Source organism: Onychostoma macrolepis, chromosome 19 (assembly GCF_012432095.1).
Source record: "Onychostoma macrolepis isolate SWU-2019 chromosome 19, ASM1243209v1, whole genome shotgun sequence".
Lineage (NCBI taxonomy): Eukaryota > Metazoa > Chordata > Actinopteri > Cypriniformes > Cyprinidae > Onychostoma > Onychostoma macrolepis.
Window position 1 is genome coordinate 12,449,269 of NC_081173.1, and position 22,997 is coordinate 12,472,265.

The 22,997-nt window shown below is 38.4% G+C and overlaps 1 protein-coding gene across 1 annotated transcript in view; it reads left to right on the plus strand.

The window, feature by feature from the left end:
- Positions 1-22,997, plus strand: part of gabbr2 (gamma-aminobutyric acid (GABA) B receptor, 2) — a 221,288-nt gene that overhangs the window by 159,063 nt on the left and 39,228 nt on the right. Inside the window, exons 10-13 of the mRNA XM_058754343.1 lie at positions 1,557-1,707; positions 2,663-2,795; positions 4,214-4,321; positions 15,627-15,753. Coding sequence (XP_058610326.1) covers positions 1,557-1,707; positions 2,663-2,795; positions 4,214-4,321; positions 15,627-15,753 — 519 coding nt within the window. The remainder of the gene's footprint in view (positions 1-1,556; positions 1,708-2,662; positions 2,796-4,213; positions 4,322-15,626; positions 15,754-22,997) is intronic.

Here is a 22,997-nt window from a genome sequence, read left to right on the forward strand (position 1 = left end):
TTCCGTGTGTGGTCATCTGAATAATTCAAGAGTTATTTTTCTATTTGCTCACATTGACATTCTTTTGTTTGTTTTTTCCATAATCCCTGGATATTTCTTTTCTTTTCAAACTGCCTCTGTGGAAAACAGTGGTGGACAAGAAATAAAACATTTTATTGTCTTTAATGGAACTTGTTAAGAGGATCTGAGGGAATCATTTGGCATACTTACTGTAAAGCCTGATATATGAAATAATAGTCAGGAAATGTAATTTTGTTGAAATAGAACAGATTGTTGAACCTAAAATCTAAAGAAAAATGCATATGTGCTTTTTTGAGTATCGTATTCGATACATTTTGGCTCAAATAGTATGATATAGGAGAATACGGAGCTCAAACCCAAGGAGAAAATAACACTCGATTTGAGCAAAATTATGCAAAACATATAATCTAATGCAAGTGTAAGTATAATCTAAAGTAAGTGTTCCTCCATTTTCCATACACAATTTTTTTTTTGAAAATCTAGTCCCAACTTGCTTCCATTCAGCAAGTGTTTATCTTGGCATATTACTAACAATATAAAAGCTATTCTTACATTTACTTTATAAAAAATGTAAATATTTCACTGCAAAAAGAAATATGTACCACAATCTGAAGGAGGAAGTTTTTATAATGATAATAAAAGGCCTTTTACTACCTTAAAGGGATAGTTCAACCAAAAATGAAAATCCTGTCATTCAGAAAATTCACCCATAAGAACTTTGTTCATCTTCGGAACACAAATTAAGATTTTTTCGATGAAATCCAAGAGCTTTCTGACCCTCCACAGACAGCAATGCATGTTCAAGGCCCAGAAAGGTAGTAAGGACATTGTTAAAATTTTATGAAGCTACGAGAATACTTTTTGTGCACGACTTTATTCAACTAATTCTTCTCTTCCGTGTCAGTCTCGTTCACGAGAGTACCACAACGCATGCGAGTGGTGTGGCTGATGCAGGAGCCAGGTTTTTCAGCAATGTTTTGATTATATTGTTAATTTAAAGTCCAAATGTGCATATTAAATGTGGCACAGTAGGCTTTATAGGGTTAAGTGGGGAAAAAAGTTCAAACACTGACCACAACTGAGTTCGACTGAAAAAGATTCTAAACCATTTGCTTTTGAGCTAATAGCAGTAAAGCCTCACAGTAGTACTTGAAAACACCCAGGTTGTCAAGACATCGAGTTTGTTCATGCAAGTCATTTTTGGTGACTCATTTGGTTTAAGTGCTCGACTGTCTTCCAACTTCTCATTATGATGTAAGATCTAATCGCATCTTACATCACAATCACCGCCACCGTTTTTAAGCCAGTCCACAAACATTATTATGTAATCTTGGGCAGAAATAGAGCTAATATGTCACATTAGTGACTAGAAAACCCCATCAATTCTCTCTCTAGTTGGCATGGCATTTTAAAACCTGAGTCATTTAAATTACACAGGAGCGTCTTCCTAGAAGATGTTGAAAGCTTTCTCAGAGGTGACGTTCTTAGAGGTGACTCTGAGACTAACTGACTGTGAACCATCATGACTCTTATAGGTGTTGAACCGCCGAAGGATCGGACGTTTGTGCGTCTGCAGCGCCGGCAAATAAATGTCCCCCTCTACAGCATCCTGTCTACCATCACTATCCTGGGCATGCTCATGGGAGGAGCCTTCCTATTCTTTAACATCAAAAACCGCAACCACAGGTCAGTGCTGAGCAAGGAATTAGTTCAAGAATAAGACCACATTGAAAATCTGGGATCGTTTGTTTCATATGGAAATCAGTTTTTAAGATTTTGATAAATGTAAAATAGAAAAGTTAAGATAGGAATAGTTCATATTTAAGATTCTGCATTCATTTCGAGTCAATCTAGATACACTGCTGTTCAAAATTTGGGATCAGAAAGATTTTGGCTTTTTTTTTTTTCAATGAATAATTTTATTCATCAAGGATGCATTAATTTAATCAGCAGTGATGGTAAAGACACTTATAATGTCACAAAAGATTTCAGTTTCAAATAAATGCTGTTCTTTTATATTTTCTATTCATCAAAGAATCCTGGAAAAACATATAATATTTGAAATGTTTCCTGAGCAGCAAATAAGCATATTGGAATTATTTCTGAAGGACCATGTGACACTGAAGACTGGAGTAATTATGCTGAAAATTCTGCTTTACCATCACAAGAATAAATTACATTTTAAAATATTAACATAGAAAACATAGAAACATTCACATTTTACAGTTACTGTGTATATATATATATATATATATATATATTTTTTTTTTTTTTTTTTTAGATCTATCTGTGTATCTATCTTCTTTCTTTTTTTTCTTTTTTTATTACTGTTCTGTTGTACTGCACCTGAGCCCATTTGGGTTTTGGATGTGCACACCTATTTCCCCATAAATTCTTGATTCCCAGAAGACGTTCTTTGGTTTCAAACTTATTCTGATAATATTACTCACAATGGCATAAATGTGTATAATATTATTACAATAGTGCAAAATAAATGCACTTCTACTAGTGGTTTCGAGCTTTTAGGTCCCGCTATATATAATACAGTCATAGGTGTAGATGCACATTTAATTGCAGTAGTTTATAATTAATGAAATGTGAATATTTAATGTATCAGATGTGTGGTTCTCTCCATCTGCAGGCTGATCAAAATGTCGAGTCCCTATATGAACAACCTGATCATTCTGGGGGGCATGCTGTCATACGCCTCCATTTTCCTCTTTGGTCTGGACGGATCCTTTGTGTCAGACAAGGAATTTGAGACCCTCTGTACTGTGAGTAATGACTCTAAGTTCTAAGTTTTTTCCTGGCTACAAACAACTATAATGGATAAACTGTCACAATAATAAGCAAGCATAATGATTTTAGTGTGAAGAACATTGATAATTATTATACTATAGGACTAATTTATGACATTGGTGTTATGAACATGCAAACCAGTGCTGGAGAAAACAAACTTTTGTGCAACTGGAAATTTGACTTGAAACTTTTTAAAGATTGAGACAACTTCCCCTGAGACAACTAGCCTTGGTCTCCTCTGTATCTGAATCTGAACACTTTTCACCTCTGCTACTCAGACTGTGTCAGCAAACTGAGTAAGCATGATTGGATGTGTCTCGTCACGCTTCCACTGCCTGTTTGCATGTGACCATAATTCACCTTTTAATTACGAGGCTTTGGCTACTGCAGTAGCTTTAGTCTCAGGGGAAATAGCTTACAAATGTGTTGAGCAGGACACATGCTACCTGCCTGAAATTGGTCCGTCTTTCCGGCCTGTAAAGATGAAGGCTTGCGATGCAATATTAAGGATAGAGTAAAACTGTACATTTATTATTCATGCTTTTTTATTAAATAAAGTTTTTTTTCATGTTTGCTCGCTTGCTTTATCCTAGACAAAATGGGTTGAACTTATCAGGGATCAACAATAAGGACTTTTCTGCTAATATTCTTTCAACACTAGCAACCTATTTTTAACTATTTAGAAATTAATTATATTGCTAATTCCAGTAAATAAATAAAAACAGGTACCACCATTTTGTTTTAAACAATAAAATGTGTCAACTATAAATTCATAAATTTGGTGGAAAGAACTCACATATTAATTTAATTTAATTATGATTTTTCAACCCTTCTATGTGTCTAACATGATCAAATTTCAGTCACAATTTTAACATGCATTTGGTGACAATTTAAATCAGAAGAATTTACAACAATGCTCAACACATCACACATAAAAACCACATCAAAACGTAAAATTTACATTATCTTCAAACAAGATCTAGTGACAGCACTGCAGTTCCATAAACTGGCTCCAAACTTTCTAACAGTCTCCAGGCCAGCAGGCCATCCTTATCGTTGATTCCTGCCTTTTACATGCTAAAATTTTCTTTCCCAGAGGAGCTCAGAATAAAGAATACTAGATCTGTGGGAGAGAGCAAGAGAGACAGAAGATGAAGGGAGGACAAAGAGAAAAAATTACGCCTCAGGAACTTCCACAGAATTCACTACACACCCTGGCACCCAATTTGCGTTCCGATAGCGGGCGTGGGATCATTAGATTTTATGGTTTTGCAGTTTCTGCTGCTTTGTATTCTATATACTGGTGTTAGGGTCCAATCTTATTTCAGTGCTTAAATTATAAGAACTTCTGGTTTGTAGCAACCTTGCTTTACTTTCACATTTAATGTTTTAGGTCCGTACATGGATCCTTATTGTGGGTTACACAACAGCGTTTGGTGCCATGTTTGCAAAGACCTGGAGAGTGCACGCCATCTTCAAGAATGTAAAGATGAAGAAGAAGGTGAGAAATGGGCTTTTAAAGCATGTCAGATACAACATTTCACACTATCTACATCTTGAAGTAACCCTCATGGAGCGACATCGCATGCTAACTTGGCCAAAAACACTGGTGCATGACAATGAAATGTCTTATATACAAAAAAAAATCAACAAAAATAGATTTCAAATAATAATTATCAATATTTGAACTATTTGTTTACTGTTTGGGCTCAAAATAAGTTTCTTATGTTCACCAAGGCTGCATTTATTTGTTCAAAAATACAGTAAAAACAGTATTATTGTGAAATATTATTATAATTTAAAGCAGTTTCTTTTTTATTTAATATATTTTAAAATGTAAAATATTCTTGTGTAATTAATTCAAAGCTGAATGATCCTTTAGAAATCATTCTAATATGCAGTGTTGGGCAGTAGCGTCGCTACAAGTAGTGACGCTAGTAGTTTAACTACATTTCTCAGTAGCGTGGTGGTAGCGTCGCTGCTTTCTGAATCAAATAGTTTTTCAGTAGCGAAGCTCTATTTTTGATCAAGTAGCACGGTAGCGTCAACAAAAGCTAACGTTACATTTTCCAAAGCATTTCTGAAACTCGAGCTCAAATCAGAAATATAACTGCTACAGATCACTGATCCTGGATCAGTAAGTGACGCCTCCGCCACTAAACCTCGTAACGCCATTGGCTCCTCAAACTGTCAGTCAAACCTCATTATTCCTCCCGTCTCTCTCGTGAATGAAGTGCGGCACGCAGTTTGGAGCATCAGCTTGTTTGCAGTCTGAAGGTAAATAAAGAACTGTTGATTTAATAAGTACAGCGTTTTCTTTACTCAAAAAACACTATATTTATAAAGGCTAATGTTTGTTTGTTTGTTTGTTTTTAAGTAGCAGAGAGTGTCTTAGTCTATCATTTGTTGTTGAGTCACAGCCAAATAGCTTGTGTGAAGTGCTGAATATTTTATAATATGATATTTTGGCCAAATAACAGAAAAAAAAACTGAGCGCCCACATAGCGACAGAACCGGCAAGTTCATGAAAACGTAAATGTGATGCACGTAGCCTACTGCCTCTGATGTGGCGGTAACGAAGGGGAAAAACATTCGCTGGTCAAAAATTGGTAGTTCACGTTAGTTCACAGTGCATTAAACTAATGTCAACAAACAACTTTTGATTTAAATAATACATTAGTAAATGTTGAAATTAACATTAAGATTAATAAATGCTGCAGAAGTATTGTTCATTCTTAGTTCGTTAACTACACTAGTTCGCTAATGTTAACTAACAAACCTTATTGTTAAGTGTTACCCTTTGTATAAATGTATCTGTATACAATAAATCCACAGTAGCCTACTTCCAGCCGACAGCAAAAATGTATTTTGCCTATGTCACAATATGAGGTAAATCCGGCCCTGTACATAATGATTTTTGTTGACAAATTGGTTTGTAACAGTTGTTGAATAAACAATTAACCAGGGGCCTGTATCATGAAGCTGGTTTAGCTGGCTAGCCAGGTAAGTTTCAGTTTAGTTTGCACCAATCCTGGGTTTTAGGTACCATGAAAGTGGCTTGGCTTTTAGCTGCATTCATTGCCATAGTAACTTACACTCCCATGGCTAACCTGCTCCAGGGCAGGTTATGTTCTGTGTTAGGGATCTCAAAGTGAAATTAGACCAATCAGATGTGAGCAAAGTGACACATGTCTGACACAAAAAAAGTCACTCCCCCAGTTTATCTTCCTACAAATTAAAGGTCACTATAAAGTACCTTATAAAAAATACCTTGTAAATTACAATTCACATATGATTTATATTATTATTAATCCATTACAAACAAGCATTTTTAGTTTAACAATTATTATAAAGCATTTATTTTAAATGAATATTAATATATACAGATAATATGTAATATAAATAAGCGGTAGAATCAACAGATAACACTTAACACTTTAAAATGGCTACATGTCACCTTACATGTTCAAGTCTCTATTATCAACTATATTAACTAACTTCACAAGTTTCACTTGTGACTGCACTGATAGAGCAAGATAATTTCCTTTATTTGTCCTCTTTCATGGACAACTACTTCAGTGGAAATGTGTTTAAATTCCTCATATTCTTTAATCTCTTAACTTTAAAAAAAAAAGAAAAGAGTTTTGAATCTCGCTGGCTCTCTCATGAGAAGTGAATCACACTTGCTCTGTGTTGTGATTGGCTGTTCGCCACTGATGTCACACATTCATGTGCACGCACTCCACAAACTCAGGATCAAAGCCTGAGTTGACAAAGAAAGCTGATGATCAGCATCATGGTACCAATAAAGCCAGACTGGAGTGGTTTGGTTTTGTCAACTCAAAACTAATCCTATAACTCTGAATTTGTTCATCTGCCATCATGGTACAGGCCCATGAACTATTATCCCTGTCTATCTGCTTGACTGACAGTTTTATTGATCACTGAGAGAGCATTGACTTGGTATGATGTTAGTTCAATATAAAAATGATTTTTTTTTTTTTTAAATAGCTTAGATGTAGTAAACTACTTTTGCCATGTTGCTTTAGCTTAGCTTGTTACATTTCCCAGGGCTGTAGCTTTAGTGTAGTGAAGCTTCATTTAATGAAGAGTAACTGTTAGCTTAGCTCACTACATTTTCCAAGTAGCTTGCCCAACACTGCTAATATGTTGATTTGGTGCTCAAGAAACATTATTATTATCAATGCTGAAAACAGTGCTGTTTCATATTTTTGTGAAAACTGTGAATTTATTTTTATTTTTTCAGGATTCTTCGATGAATAGAAATTTAAGAAAACAAACAGAAATAGAAATGTTTTAAATAAAAATGTTTTGCAACATTGTAAATGTCTGTACTGTCACTTTTGATCAATTTAATGCATCCTTGCTGAATAAAAGTATTAATTTTCTTTTAAAAAATCTTTCTAACCCCAAACCTTTGAACAGCAGTGTATATTATCACCTCTAGTCATATGGCATAACTGATTGGGTTCCAGTGAGGCAGAACACACAGGAACTGGAATAATTTGTCATCTTTGTCATCATAATCGTCACACTTCAGTGCGTTTTAATGGTGGTTATTATATAGAAGAATTATAATACTAAAAACAGAACAGAACAATGCAGTTTATACATGGATGTTCAAATGGAGATGTAGATAATGCGATGGAGAAACAATGAGAGAGAGAGAATTAAAGAAAGAGAGACAAGTTCCATGCTTAAAACATCATAGGAAAGCAGCGTCGCCACTGGGTTGTCAGCTGTCTCATTTTTCGACTGCCAAAACGCTAAAATATAGAAATGCTGTCTTCACTGAAGGTCAGTTTGCTGTCTCCATGCTCAGTTTCCTGACACATCCAGAATCAGCCAGCATTGCCAGTGCTAACCAATGAATCTCTGATCTCTTCTAAAGAACAGTGTCTTCCTGCTCTGCTAGACACGGTCTTCACAAGTCTGTGTGTGAATTTCCTCCACAAGAAAAAGCATCACACTGCTATGAGGAATAGTGCAGTGGGTTTCTTTTGAACAGAAGCTATGCACAAGCGTATCCATGCAGCTCTTTAACACAACAGATTCATGCGTGCACACTGACCTCCTTTCATACGCTCTTTCTCTCGCTGCTCTTGTTTTTCAATGCAGTGTAAGAATGTGGCGAGCGAAGCAGCTGATACTGTGTGACAGTGCTGTAAAGGATGGCTAGCCACAGCTCCAGCACCCTGCTGGCCATCTTTATTTATAGAGTTCGCAGCCTACTTCCACTGCTGCTGTAGTCAGAATCAGTGGGATGAGATCAAGAGAAACAAACACAGAAAGAGAAAGTAAGACAGAGGGTGATAAACTTTGCTGCAGAGAAACCTAGCCATAACTTCAAGGTAATCATCCAGGTTCAATACAGTGTTATCTTAGTATTATTTATATACTATTGAAGTATGTATCAATATTTTGAATTAGTTTTTATTTTATATTTTCAGTTTTTATTTTCATTTTTGTTAGATTTTAGTAATTTTATTAGACTTTTGTCATTTTTATTTGTTTTATTTATTTTGCAGTAGCTTTTATTTATTTATTTTAGTTTTTTGTTCCCTTCAACTTATTTTATTTAATTTAGTTGCCAAGGCAAGTTTTCCTCTAATATTTATATCGTATTTTATATCTGCTTCATTTCAATCAACAAATAAGAGTAATAGTTTTAGTTAACAATAACAGTACTGCTTTGTCACGATAGATCTAAATACTTCCATGTCTCCATCCTTCCCACTCACAGGAAGTTCCTGAGGTTTGTTTCAGGGGCGAAGCTTACCAATATCGGGTTTTTCCCTTCGGCCTAGCACTAGTACTTTCACAAAATGTGTGGATGCTGCTCTGGCTCCACTGCGACTCCAGGGCATCTATATACTCAACTACATTGACGATTGGTTGATCTTAGCTCAATCAGAGCAGATGGCGGTTCGGCATCGAGATGTCGTTCTCGCTCATATGAAAGAGCTGGGGTTAAGACTAAACGCAAAGAAAAGTGTACTTTCTCCATTACAGAGATATGCAAGCTGGCGCACCAGATACTCGTGTGGTCCCAGGACAAACTACTCTCGCTGAGGGCAGTGCACATTCCTGGGCATCTCAATGTGGGAGCAGATGCCCTGTCGAGGCAGGGGCCGAGGCCCGGAGAATGGATGCTTCACCCCAAGGTGGTGAAGCAGATATGGAGAATATTTGGCCAGGCTCAGGTGGACCTATTTGCGACTCAGGAGACATTGCAATGTCCCCTCTGGTCCTCGCTGACTCATCCAGCTCCACTAGGGCTGGATGCCATGGTACAGACATGGCCGAGGCTTCATCTGTACGCTTTTATGCCATATACAGCCTCTAGGTCTCTAAGATCTAGTGATCAGTTATTTTTATCTGTCCCCCGTTCACGCTGTAAAACAAAAGGTGATCAAGCTTTCTCAGTAGTGGCCCCAAAGCTGTGGAACAGTCTACCTTTCAACATCAGAGCTTCTCCATCATTGGATGCTTTTAAATTTAGCTTAAAGACTTATTTTTACTCTTTAGCATTTGAGTGATGATGTGTAGGTATTTTGAATAGTTTAACTGGAGTTTTATGAAATTGCATTTTAATTGTTTTTTGATACTTGTTCTTCCTGTTGTCTCACCTTCCCTTTTCTTTTAAATTGTTATTTTCATTGTAAAGCACTTTGGATCAATTACAGTTGTGTTAAACTTGTGCTCTATAAATAAAATTTGCCTTGCCTTGCCTTGCCTTTCCCCCAATCGCTCTTCTGGAGAGCGTGTGCCGGGACGGGGTTCATCTGCTGTTAGTAGCCCTGTTCTGGCCGGGCCGAGTATGGTTCTCGGACCTGATCTAACTCCTCGACGGCTCTCCATGGGAGGTTCCCGTCAGGAGGGATCTCCTCTCACAGGTGGGGGGCACAATATTTCACCCCCGCCCAGAGCTGTGGAAGTTGTGGGTGTGGCCCCTGAGGGGGCACAACTCATAGCTTCCGGTCTCTCAACCAAGGTTGTTGAGACCATTCTCCAATCCAGAGCTCCCTCAACGAGGAAACTTTACGCCTTGAAGTGGATGCTTTTCAACTCTTGGTGCGGAGACCACAAGCTCGACCCAGTTAACTGCCCAGTTGATACAGTGCTGGAGTTCCTGCAGGCCCGATTCTCCGCAGGGTTAACCCACTCCACCCTGAAGGTTTACGTGGCAGCTATAACGGCCTACCACTCCCCTCTTGGCAAGAATCCCCTAGTTATACATTTCCTCCGCGGTGTGCTGAGGCTGAGGCCTCCGGTACGATCTCGTGTCCCTCTGTGGGACCTGGCTGTGGTGCTAGAAGCCCTCTGCAGGCCTCCATTTGAGCCCACTGAGGAGATATCTGATCGCCATCTTACGATAAAGACTGTTTTTCTTGTGGTGATATCATCTCTTAAGAGGGTTGAGGATCTACAGCCCCTTACAGTGGCCCCTTCCTTTCTCGACTTCTCGACGTCTGACCAGAGCGTTTCTCTACCCTCGTGTGGGGTATGTTCCTAAACTTAATTGCATGTGTCCTCCTCGGCACCACGACCTGTTGTACTCCAGGCCTTCTGTCCTTCTCCCTTTAGGGAACCCGACCAGGAGAAGCTTAATTGCATGTGTCCAGTGCGAGCACTGGACGCATACGTCCACAGAGCTGCCCTGTGGAGAAGGGCGAACTAACTCTTTGTTTGTCATGGTCCCCCTAAGAGGGGTCTGCCGGTCTTTAAGCAGACCCTCAGTCGGTGGATTGTAGATGCCATTACTGTTGCATACGAGTCGTCTGATCTCCCCTCGCCTATGGGGTCAAGGCTCATTCGACCCAAAGTGTGGCGGCCTCCAAGGCCTTTCTATCAGGTGTATCAATGCAGGACATCTGCAACGCTGCGTGGTGGTCTACGCCCCTAACGTTCGTCAGATTCTATGACCTAGATTTGCGAGCCACTCCGGGCTCTTCTGTTCTCTTGCCTTAGTTGTGCTCTTCCACACTAGGCAGGGATTGCTAATTCTGGCAGCGTGGGCATCTCGTTCCCATTGCGTTTTCGGACGCAGCTCAAGTTCCTGAAGAGGAACGTCTCTAGGTTACGCATGTAACCATGGTTCCTCGAGGGAACGAGACGCTGCGTCTCGAAGCCATACTTCCAGCATCCCTGCCAGCGCTCACTTCATTCCTAGAAGCTGACGCCGGCTGCACCTCACGTGCTTTTATAGCTTCCTGGTCATTACGTCACCCGCCCGTGACGTCTCGCCCATCTATTGGACTGATTACACATACAATTCAGAGCCAGTCACGTTGAAGGCTTTCCCATTGTGTTTCGGATGCAGCGTCTCGTTCCCTTGAGGAACCATGGTTACATGCGTAACCTAGAGACGATTTTTTTAAAGCTTGTTTATTAAGTATAAAATTGTTGAGGTAACTGAACTTTCAGAGTGATCATTAAGCAATTCTATCACACATTTAAGTCTTAAGGCTTTACTTTTAAAACTGTGTAAAGTATATTTTAATGTTTACTGTGCTTCCATTGTAAGTGGCGTATTGAAACTTTTTATGGCAGCCAATTTTATTTCCCTGATGATATCAATAGAGCTTCATTGAACCCAGATTATTATTTTTAAGTGGCCGTATTTTACACTTTTAGCTTTTCAACATTTTTTTGTATTATTTTTTATAAGTCCACAGATAATGTTTTAACAAAATTTAGTTTTTAATTTTTGCCCTCCTTTTTGAAGCTTTAAAATGTTGGACCAAGTTTCTAAATAGATTGCTGTCCAGTTATCATCTTAAAAATTTATATTTTGACCTTTGATCCAATGTTGTGCAAATGTGTTAACATTTGCCACTCTGATTAAGTGTGCTTTCACACTAGCACTTTTGGTGCCCACCCGGGTTCGATTGACGTCAGAGTTCGGTTCGTTTGGATGATGTGAATGCTGTCTTCCGACCTTGGGTGCGCACCCGCGAACCGTACCCAAGTCTGCTTAAAAAGGGTGGTCTGGGGTACGGTTCATGTGAACTCTGTTACAGTTCGCTGCTGATGTGAATGCAATCGTACTAAATCGCAGAAGTGTACCGCTATTAATGACGTATTATTTGATAAAAATGTAGGTTTGTGTGCTTCACTCACATTCCTGACGAGCATGACTGACGCGCTGTCTCATGTCTCATTTCTGTTCGCCTTCAGCGTTCTTTAGAGCATTTGCAGTATATTCGTAAGACAGACGTAAGTGCCGTTATGCACTGAAGCTTTGTAAACCAAACGAACAGTTCAAAACATCAATATATAAAAGTGCAAAGAGCAATGTTATGCATTTTCCCACGTTCTCCTGCGCTGTCGTTACTAAGCAACGGGGTAAACAGCTGCTGGCTTGATGACGCAAACGAACCGCGGTTCGGACCCAAATAAAATAATATGAACGTAGTCCGGCGGGGGCAGGGGAGGGGGAGCAATCGAACTCGGGTTCGGACCAGGCAATCGAACCAAGTGTGAAAGCAACCTAAATGATTGATAAAGACAGATTGAAGATAAAAAAAAATCTTGTTCGATATTGGAAGTGCACAGTCAAGTCGGGTGCATTGCATTGTATACATAGTATGTCAAAATCTTTTATTTCTATTTATTTTAGAATTAAGGAGCGACAAAAATCCAGTTTTCCCTAATAATGGAGTTACGAACAAAGGTTTAGGAGTATGGGATGTAATTCCAGCTTGATACATTGCGTGTCAGTTTTTTTCCCCCAGTGTCTTCTCTTCAGTTGCACTTTCACACTCAATTAGCAGTTCTTAACTGGACTCACTACATATAAATAAATACAGAGACAGGTAATGCCCAGGCTCAGGGCTTTAATTCCCTCTGGCACTTCAGTGTGCAGGAAGCTGGCAGTGAGCTGACTCCTGCTCCACGCAGTGATGGACTGCTGGGCTTTGGCACTCTAAAGCATTGGCTGCTGTCAGGACTGTGTTTTGTGAGTGTGCATGTGGGTGTGCCATCTCTTTATCAAGCTGAGAAGCAGTCTCACAGTGTGTGACTTCACGGAAAGCCCGTCGCAAATCAGCCGCCGTTCGATGCAGGTCCGGTGGTCCGAGGGGTCTGTTACAGTCTCTCCCTGCCTCGGAGCGCAGCGAGGGCAATGTCAATCACCTCTGCGGATCGTACATCTGCCTCTGCTAGCTTTAAACCTGAGATAGGAACAAAGGGAGATGGAGCAGATACACACTAAAACACATATGCAAAATATACGACATGCTTGTTTCTTGTTTAGTTGTTTCTCTTGTGCACATTTCAGTTGATTGAAGATGCATTTATCTTCTGTAAAATTAGTTGGATGACAGATTATATAGTATTAAAGGGATAGTTCATCCAAAAACTAAAATTCTGTCATCATTTTCTCACCCTCAAAACTAATGTTGTCTAGTGTTGTTTTGGAGACACTTGACTTTCATCACATGGACAAAAACAGTTTAAATGTTCTTCAAAGTGAATGAAATCTGAAAAATATGAAATCTGGTCACTCCTTTCCTTGTAATTAGGCTACATTAAATTGGAACTGAAAAAAAAAGGCAAATAATATATGAAAAAAATGCTATAAAAGCAGTCCGTATGACTTGTGAGCAAGTCTTCTGAACATATGTGATAGCTTTGTGTGAAAAATTAGGTCATTATTCACTGATAATCTTCCTCTCCAGAGAGCTGTTATTGAGTCAGTGAAATGACTTGAGAACAGATCATTCAGAGAGGTTTTGTGAATCAGGTCAGTTGGTTCATTAAAAAGATTCAGTTCTAAAAAATGATTTTTTCATGAATCAGACAATGTTACTTCTCTCAACAGATGTCCAGATGTTTAGTAAATAACTGTTTGTTACTCAAAGCTATCATATGACTTCAGACTTGGTATATAGTGCACAGGTCATACAGATTGCTTTTTGGAAACATTTATGGTCCTGTTACAACTTTTTTTAATGCTTGAAATACATGATGGTGAGTTCACCCACATTTTTGGGTGAACTGTCCCTTAAGCCTTGAATTTCTTTGGTCTATCAGTCTGATTTCTTCTTTTTAGCATATATCTACCTTTTTAAAAAAAATTTTTTGGCTGCCAAATAAGTTTAAATATTCATTATTTTATGGCATACACCTGCATACTGCATCATGCATCATTCAGAGACTCGGACTGCATTATGGAACATACTGTGTCACAAATACATGGCATCAGAGATGTGTGCATCAGTAAATTCAATCAGACACAAGCACATGATGGCCTGCATAACTTAGACTGAGAACAAACACAATCTGACACTAATGCACCACATGCTCTTGTAGACCTGCAGCAATAATCTTGTACAAATGGTGAGCAATTTGAACTCTGAATACAAAAGCTTAAACAGAGCTATTGGTATTTAAGACTAAATGTTATTGGTTTACAAGCTCATAATTAGCCACATTAAAGGTGAAGCATGTCATTCTTTCGATGTTAAAGCACTACTTCCCTGTTTAATGTGCACAAACGTCTATAATTAAGCCGTTTGTGTGTTTGTTCAAAGGAATAGTTCAACCAAAGATGACAATTTTGTCACCATTTACTTAACCTCCAAACCTGTATGACTTTTTTTTGCAAAACACAAAAAATATATTATAAGAGAAAAAAACTATTTTTTTCTCAAAAAGAAGATTGGACCCCATTGACTTTCATTGAAAAAACACTGATACATTTTTAATGTATCTTCTTTTGTGTTCTGCAATAGAAAGAATATCATTCAGGTTTGAAACAACATGAGGAAGATGAGAAAAAGAAGACTAAATTTACATTTTTAGATGATCTATGCCTTTAATTGGTCTGTCATGTCAACTTATTGCTCAACCAATGGTGTGTGTTTGTTAGAGTGGTGTGGAGAGTAAGGGCATTTCATTTAGCTTTTGACATGAACAGTCCAAATTTGGTAAGGTCCCAGTGTGCTGAGGTACAAAGAGTATCTGGCACTATTGGTAGTATAAAGTATAAATGGCATTCGCAAAGAAAATGCTGCTGTTTACACTTACTGTAAATAGCATCTATTGTTTTTTCACTTAGTGCAAATAACCTCTGCCTTAATTTTTAAGTTCATGGGCTATTTGTAGCCGTAAAGTGTGGAGGGAGGATTTTAGGACTGCTATTCGTTTTTTGATCCATCATCACCTTCCGTTTACCAAGATGAAAGGAGATTTTGTGCAATAAAGTGAAGTTGAACGGTCAAATGGACAAGCATTGCTTTCAGTGATTGTGCTAATGCGTTCTGAAGTATCATGATCCTGTGTTATTTCGAATGTCTGGCCATTTAATGAAACCATCAACCTCTGTTTGATTGAAGATAAAGAGCATCCGTTCTGATAGAATTCAGCATGATGCTCAATGGTCGCAGAGTAGCCCACCACCTCCTTGTTTCCCAGGACGCAAGGTTTTGACTATTGGTAAGCCATCAAAAGACATCAGATCAAAACGAGTTAGTGTTTCTATTCTGAATCACGGAAGAATTCGTCCGTTCCCGCCGTCTGATTCCTCTAGAATACACGCAGGCCTCCTCACGGTGACCTTTCCTTTGATTTGGGTTCTGTTCAGGTCAACCACTGTTAAATAGAAGAAAAGAGAAAAAGATCAGACAGGAGCAGGGCTTTCATCCACAAAGGTTCAGAATGCGAGAGAAGATCATGCGTTTGAATTGAGCGAACAGTCCATTGATGGTTTCTGCCCATCTCGGCCTCTTTCTCATCCCTTAATCACCTCATCCATTGCTTTTCTTTTTTTTCTCTTCCAGATTATCAAGGACCAGAAGCTCTTTATCATCGTGGGTGGGATGTTGCTGATTGATTTGTGCATCCTCATATGCTGGCAGATCGTGGATCCCCTGAAGAGAACTGTGGAAGAGTACAGCTTGGAGGCGAGTCTGATTGCTTATTATTAATGTTGTATATAACGATTCAGCAGAATCCCTCGACCGGGTCGTAATGGTTAATCAATCCCAACTAAATCATAGTCACAGGGAGCTGGGATCATAGGGGAGTACGTAGCGGCCAAGGTTTTATTACCATCTGCGTTATTTTTGGTTCAGGAAGTGAGACGTCCTGCCCTGCCCCCACATCCATGGCGGTTGGGGACGCAGGCCAGCTGGAATGTGGGACCTTGGCACAATTGCTTGGAAAAAAAGACACTTGGACGAGCCCGTCCCGTGCTGACACATAGAGGGGGAAGTGTGTGATTGAGCAGGGCTTCAATATAGGCTGGACATTTTGAACGTCTTCTTGCGTTAGTCATGTGCATTTAGTCATGTGCGTTCATGGACTTTAGTCAGACGCTGTCGCAAATGATTGGACGTGTTTAGCTGGAAGCAGAGTTAAAATGGACAATGTCAGGCCTGATTGTGTAGTGGATGGTTGTTAAAGTTACCTTGTTTTGTGTTTTTTAACTTAAAGGGATAGTTCACCAAAACAGGGGAATTTTGGAGGTGTATGATCCCAGTACTTAGTGTGTTAGAGAGTAAAAGGGCTGGCGACTAACAGGCGATGTGGCTGAGTGGACTTTGCCGTCACAGCGATGGAATCATGGCCGCTGTCTCTCTGGAGAACTCTTGCCAGGGAGATTAGTGCAGATTGATTGGTGCTAGGAAAGGGCCCATTAACTTTCCCATTACTCTAGGGTGTTTAGACGAGCTTCTCCTTCCTTCTCTTCCCCATCCTTTACTGTATATGTAGTTTATTTCAGGCCATAAGCATTTCTCAGAGGTCAAATGGTTGAGAATGGTTGTATTTGACCATGTATTTGGTCTTAAAGCAAGCCATTTAAATGGCATTCACAGGGATACTATCTGATGCCAGTATTTACCAGTGAATGTTGGGGACAGTGATTTGTGGTCTGATATTGTTGAGTTGGGTAGGCACAACTATTAGTAACAACCTGGTCTCATAAAAATACATACCTCTGCGCACTTTTTGTGCGACACCGTTTTTACGTACCTTACTGCACGTTTCGCAGCAGTTTCAAATAGAAATGTCGACTGAGTGGTGGCGCTAAAACACAGGTTCAATTCGTGAACCTGGCACATTTTTATTACGTAGATATTGGTATGTATTGCTGTTTTTTTATTATGTTGCTTCAGGTACGTATTGCGGCAGTTCAGAATTCAAATATTCGGGGACTGTCGCTAAAAGTTAATGCTCTATCGTGTTGGAAATATGCCCTACACCAAATCCAACCCTAAACCTACCCGATAGTGTTAACAAATGCAAAACTGATATAAAAACGTATTAGTTGATGCAACCCATTTGAACTTCCTTTTACACAGATTTTAACTGCTTAGTTGAACTGTAGTTACACAGGATTCAACCCAGTGCTTCTCGCCTCCTAAGTCCATCTCCGTTCTCTGCGAGTTACCGAACAAACCTACCGTCTATGAAAACCCATAGATATGAAGCTGGATGTGTGCAATGCTAACGTTCAAAAGCATCAGTTTTCAAATCTCCCAGCATATTAATATTGTTTTGAAGTCATAGCATGATATTCTTCAAGTAATTGTGCGAAAATTACACTTTATTAATTGAAACTCTGTAAATTTGTGTGAAAAGTAATAAAAGGTGTAGGAGCTTTACTGCCTCTAGTGTTCATTTCTTTTGGAAACCAGTGATATGTACTTATTGTTACATATTTCGTGTCACGCTAAAAAGTGCACCCAGGTACATAAATGCCATGAGACCAGGTAGATAAGTAACCAGCAGCACAGCAATTTGGCGACCCGTTAACAGTTGAATCTCTGTCGGTGCCAACGCAACTTTAAATTTAATGTGATTTTAAAGAATCACTCTGCATAACTTTTGGCTCTGGAATAAACCATTGTTCGCTGCTGCAGGACACTGAGTATGTGTTTATTTAAAATTAAGTAATGTCTGTGAGGCTGGAGACAATTACAGTGGACAGTTTGTCAGAAACTTGAAACAGAAGAACGTAAACAGATCTGAGCACAGCGGGCAGCATTGATGTGAACGACAAACTTCTGTGTTTAGAAATTCACAAACTGCTCTGCTGAAAACAGGCATCCATTTCAGCTCCCTCTGATCCACATTAAGAACTCAAACTTTGCAGATATTTGTAAAAAGTAAAAAAAAAAACTAAAAAAAAAACTGGGACATATGTCCTGCATAGAGCACTGCTGTTATAAAAAAGAAGAACTTGCAGAGGATTTTTAAAGTTTTATACCTGTTCTTTATTAAAGTGTATGAGGGTGGTTGACATGTATAGCAGTGTCCTGCAGTGTGACATGCTTTATTTCTTCCAGAACTATTTTAAACAAGCTTTTCTCTAATTCATGTATAATTTTATAGTAGCTTCTATGACCTCATATTAATTAAAGTATGTGAACTTTTTAAATATAATCTCTCACACCATATTTTTCAAAACTATTTATGTGAACAGTCAATTATCATTTAAAAAAAAAAAAAGTAAATCAAAAGTGACAGTAAAGACATTACTATTTGTATTTCAAATAAATGCTCTTCTTTTGAACTTTCTATACATCAAAGAATCCTGGAAAAAAAAAAGCAGCACAACTGTTTTCATCAATGATAAGAATGAATGTTTCTCGAGCAGCAAATCAACATGTGTGACCCTGGACCACAAAACCAGTCTTAAGTCGCTGGGGTATATTTGTAGCAATAGCCAAAAATACATTGTATGGTTTTCTTTTATGCCAAAAATCATTAGGATATTAAGTAAAGATCATGTTCCATGAAGATATTTTGTACATTTCTTACTGTAAATGTATAAAATGAGTAATTAGTAATATGCATTGCTAAGGACTTTCAAAAAATTGACACTTAAGACCAGGGTCACATATTAGAATGATTTCTAAAGGATCATGTGACACTGAAGACTGGAGCAATGATGCTGAAAATTCAGCTTTAACATCACAGGAATAAATTACATTTTAAAATAGATTAAAATACAAAACAGTTATTTTCAATATCTGTGTTTATGATCAAATAAATGCAGCCTCAGTGAGCAAAAGACACTTCTTTCAAAAACATTAACAAATCACATAAATCTCTAGATCTGTAAAGCATCAAAATAGCTGTAGAACTGATCCTGAAATTTTGAGGTAAAAAAAAAAAAAAAAGTTCATTGACATGTTATTTGTCAACTACCCACAAACGGAAGAATCAGAGCAAATGAGCATTTCAGATCATAAATAGCTTGCCAAACAAAAAAATTCTTCCCTTATGGATATTGTTCTAGAATAGAGAGAGATTGTGAGCGTAGGTATAATGTAGATCCTGAGTGTTCCTCTGGTCTGATGAAGGACAAACTGTGGAGGGGCTGATTATCATTCAGCAGGTTTCTCCTGCAACGCTCACCGTTCTCGCTCCTGTTCTTGTGTCGATGCTGCAGCAAGCGCAGTCTGCCTGCACACAGTATTGCAGTGTGGCATTGCCATGGCAACAGCCAAGGTTTCTGACACCCATAAACCAGCCCTGTCACTGCTGATCCCCAAGACAAAAACACAGGGAAAGGCTTTGGACAGGCGCTGTAATGACGGGTACCTAGAAATGCACACAATTAATGACATGTAAAGTATGTAGAATTTTTCTAAGATGTTCAGTGTATCTTGAACAAACTAAATGCAAAAACTTAGAGTAGATTAATATGCTCCTATTCTCGTAATCCAAAGATTAAAATACTTTTACTCTGAGGGTGAATTCACAAAACAGTTTCCACTTTTGCCAGTGCTGAAATATTGCTGCACTGTGAATATTTAAATTAAATCATTGTCATATTTTTTTTAGCACAAACATACCTGGTTTCTATGTAAATTAGGCTCATTATAGCACCGTATTCACAAAAGTCAGCTCTATTTACCCGCTGTAATTAATGGTGAACTATTCCTGCCTGTAGAAAGCAGAAGGTAAACTGAATACTATTTAAAAGAGACGTTTGTGTATATTTTCTATCAATCATGGCAACAGTAATCCATCAAAATATAATGATGGATGAAATGATGACGAAAAGCATTAAGACATGACGTGTGTCCAGATTGCTGAAAAAACACAGGAAAAACACAGGGACACTCTCATTTATTAGTGCTCACTTGCTGCTTAGGCTTCCTGAGTGAAAGTGAGCTGTCTGTCAAATTGTCTGAAGTGTTCAAATCCTAGTTTTCTCACTCTCTGTGTCAGACTGAGGACAGGCAGACAGCCATGAGTCACCAGGTCTTTTCATGTGCAAATGCTTATTTTAAGAGGAACCTTTAATACAGGAAATAATTGGTCTAAACATGTGTGCTTCCATTATGGAGTGACTTAGATAGAGGTCTGGAATGTGGTGGGGTCCGCTCTGACTGTACAACTGGATCCACTTTGTTGGCAGGGGATCCAATGCATAGGCACACATATTCTAGCATTTTGGGGTCATTTGATTGGCTTCTGTTCATTTTATGTTGAAATAATGACCTTATATCCACTAAATCAGTTAGTCTCAGTGGTTGGTTTTGCTTTTATGAACCACATTTTGAAACATGAAACATCAAGTGCCTCAAATACTATAATTGTAGAAAAGTAAATATAAGTAACTTTATAATTCGGTTATCTATCAATTCGGGTTTTTTTTTTTTTACATTTATTTAAAATGTATAAGAAATGTATTTACTTACTTGCTTACTTACTTACTTACATGAACTACATGGGTCCAGCAGTATGGCTTGACAGATTTTGCAAATGCATACATTTTTTAAAGATTTCTCCTTTAAATTCCAATGGTTTCATTTACTGCACAAACCATACCGCATTTTAACATTCTCAGTAAGACATGTAAAGGGATAGTTCACTCAAAAATGAAACTTCTGTCATTGTCATAATCACTCACCCTCATGTAGTTCCAAACTTGTAAGACCTTCGTTCATCTTCGTATCACAAATTAAGATATTTTTGATGAAATCCAAGAGCTTTCTGACCCTCCATAGACAGCAAAGCAACTGACACATTCAAGACCCAGAAAGGTAGTAAGGACATAGTTAAAATAGTCCATGTGACAAAACACAAAATACGCCAAAATACTGTGGATTTGAGGTTTTACTATCAATTTTGGGGACACGTGATATCAAAAATGTGATAAGAAAAGCAAAAGAAAAGAAAATCAACTCAGTGTTTTTACTTGCATAATCAGGGCTCTCAGGCAGGTCATTTTTTGTTTTTTGTTTTTTTATTTATGTTTTCTCTGCTTTTGTCGTAATGGGTAACCACATGCATTATGTATCTGTTAAGCTATCAGTAGTGTGGGGGAGCCACTATATGTTTTATGTACCCTTGAACAACATTCTTTTATTCACTTCTGTTTAAGCATGTCTCAGTAGAGCTCGTAATGCAGGGATAAAAAGCCATCTGTCCATTTGTGTCCTCCTCAGCCCATTTTGTGTATGATGTGTTTGGATATTTGCAGAAGTGTGTGTGTGTGTGTGTACCTGTTTTTCTATTCAGGTGGGGACTTAAACCTGAATACACACAGACTCATGGGGACTCGTGTCACGGTGGGGACCTAAATTGAGGTCCCCACGGGTAAACAAGCTAATAAATCACACAGAATGAAGTTTTTTGAAAATCTAAAAATGCAGAAGGTTTCCTGTAAGGGGTAGGTTTAGGTGTAGGGTTGGTGTAGGGCGATAGAATATATGGTCTGTACAGTAGAAAAAGCATTACAGATATGTGTGTGTGCGTGCGTGCGTGCGTGTTCAGTAATCTGGAAGGCCTTGAAGGACTCTTTATGTTAAACGGCTGTGGTTTGTGCGGGAATCAATGGATCAACAAAACAAACTGGGTCATTTAGGGCTGAAAAGCCACCCACCTCACTCCTCCATTGATCATGTGTGAGGAGCAGCAGGGAAAACCTTGCTTTCAGGAGCAACGAGATCATGTAGACATGGTTATTGTCTGTCGCACCCATCAGTCATTTCAGCAGGAGCTGGTTGAGGCTCTGCTTATGGTGCCAAAGATGTATACAATAGTTGTAGTAGACGGGAGATGATTGATGGCAGTTTATTGAGTGTATATGTAATATAATCCTGAATGTGTCTCTGTTGAATGTTTAATGCGACAGGTCCTATTAGATGCATGTGTTTTGGGCCTTACCGCTAAGCTTTATGAAATCCAGTTTTCTCCTCATGATCCAAGAAAGTGTCTCTCTCTCTCTCTCTCTCTCTCTCTCGCTCCATTTCCCTTAAATCATTCTGTCTTCTCATTGTCTCTTGCATTCATGTGGTCTGGATAAGCAGACTCTGTCTCTTGGCTCACTGTTGCTATGCGACTGCTGATTGAGCATGAGGGGGATGCAATTTACCAATTAGAGGCCTTCTAAATTAAAGATGGTGTCAAGGGTTCCTGTACTTAGAAAGGAGCGCTGTCCGTCAGGGCCATCTGATGTACAGATTGTCAAGGGCCTGAGACCCCTGCCACTGAAGATGACATTGTTTATGCAGCTACTTCAAGATATTTGGAGCTCTCTGAAGCCCGTTTATTATGTACTGACATGCCAATGGGGTGAATTCAGGTCAGTTTGGCCACTGTTGATGTCTCAATGGCAAAACGAAGTCCAGTTTTTCTCAGTTCACCCTAGAAGTTTTGGTATAATTTAATGGATAACTTTATTATGCTTACCGAGGCTGCATTTATTTGATCAAAAATACAGTAAAAACTATAATATTGTGAAATATTATTACAATTTAAAATAACTGTTTTCTATTTAAAATTGTATTTATTCCTGTGATGGTAAAGCTGAATTTTCAGCAGCAATTACTGAAGTCTGAAGCAATTACTACAGTCTTCAGTGTCACATGATCCTTCAGAAATCATTGTGGTACTCAAGAAACATTTATTTAAAACATGGTAAATTTATCTGACTAAACTGCAGAGAATTATGTTTATTTTTCTTACCCCAGTTTTTCTTTCAAGCACAACTCTTTCTCATTTTAACTAATTTTAGCAAGGTTTATGCTTAAAAAACAAATTCTGTGAATATCTAGCGTTATTTTGCTTCTTATTTTCTTGTTTTATGAATGTAGAAAATACAATGAAAATTCTGTCTGTGAAAGTGATTTTTTTTTTTGCAGTGTTATCTAGAGAATGGCATGAGTACTCAAGCACTTTAAAGCAGA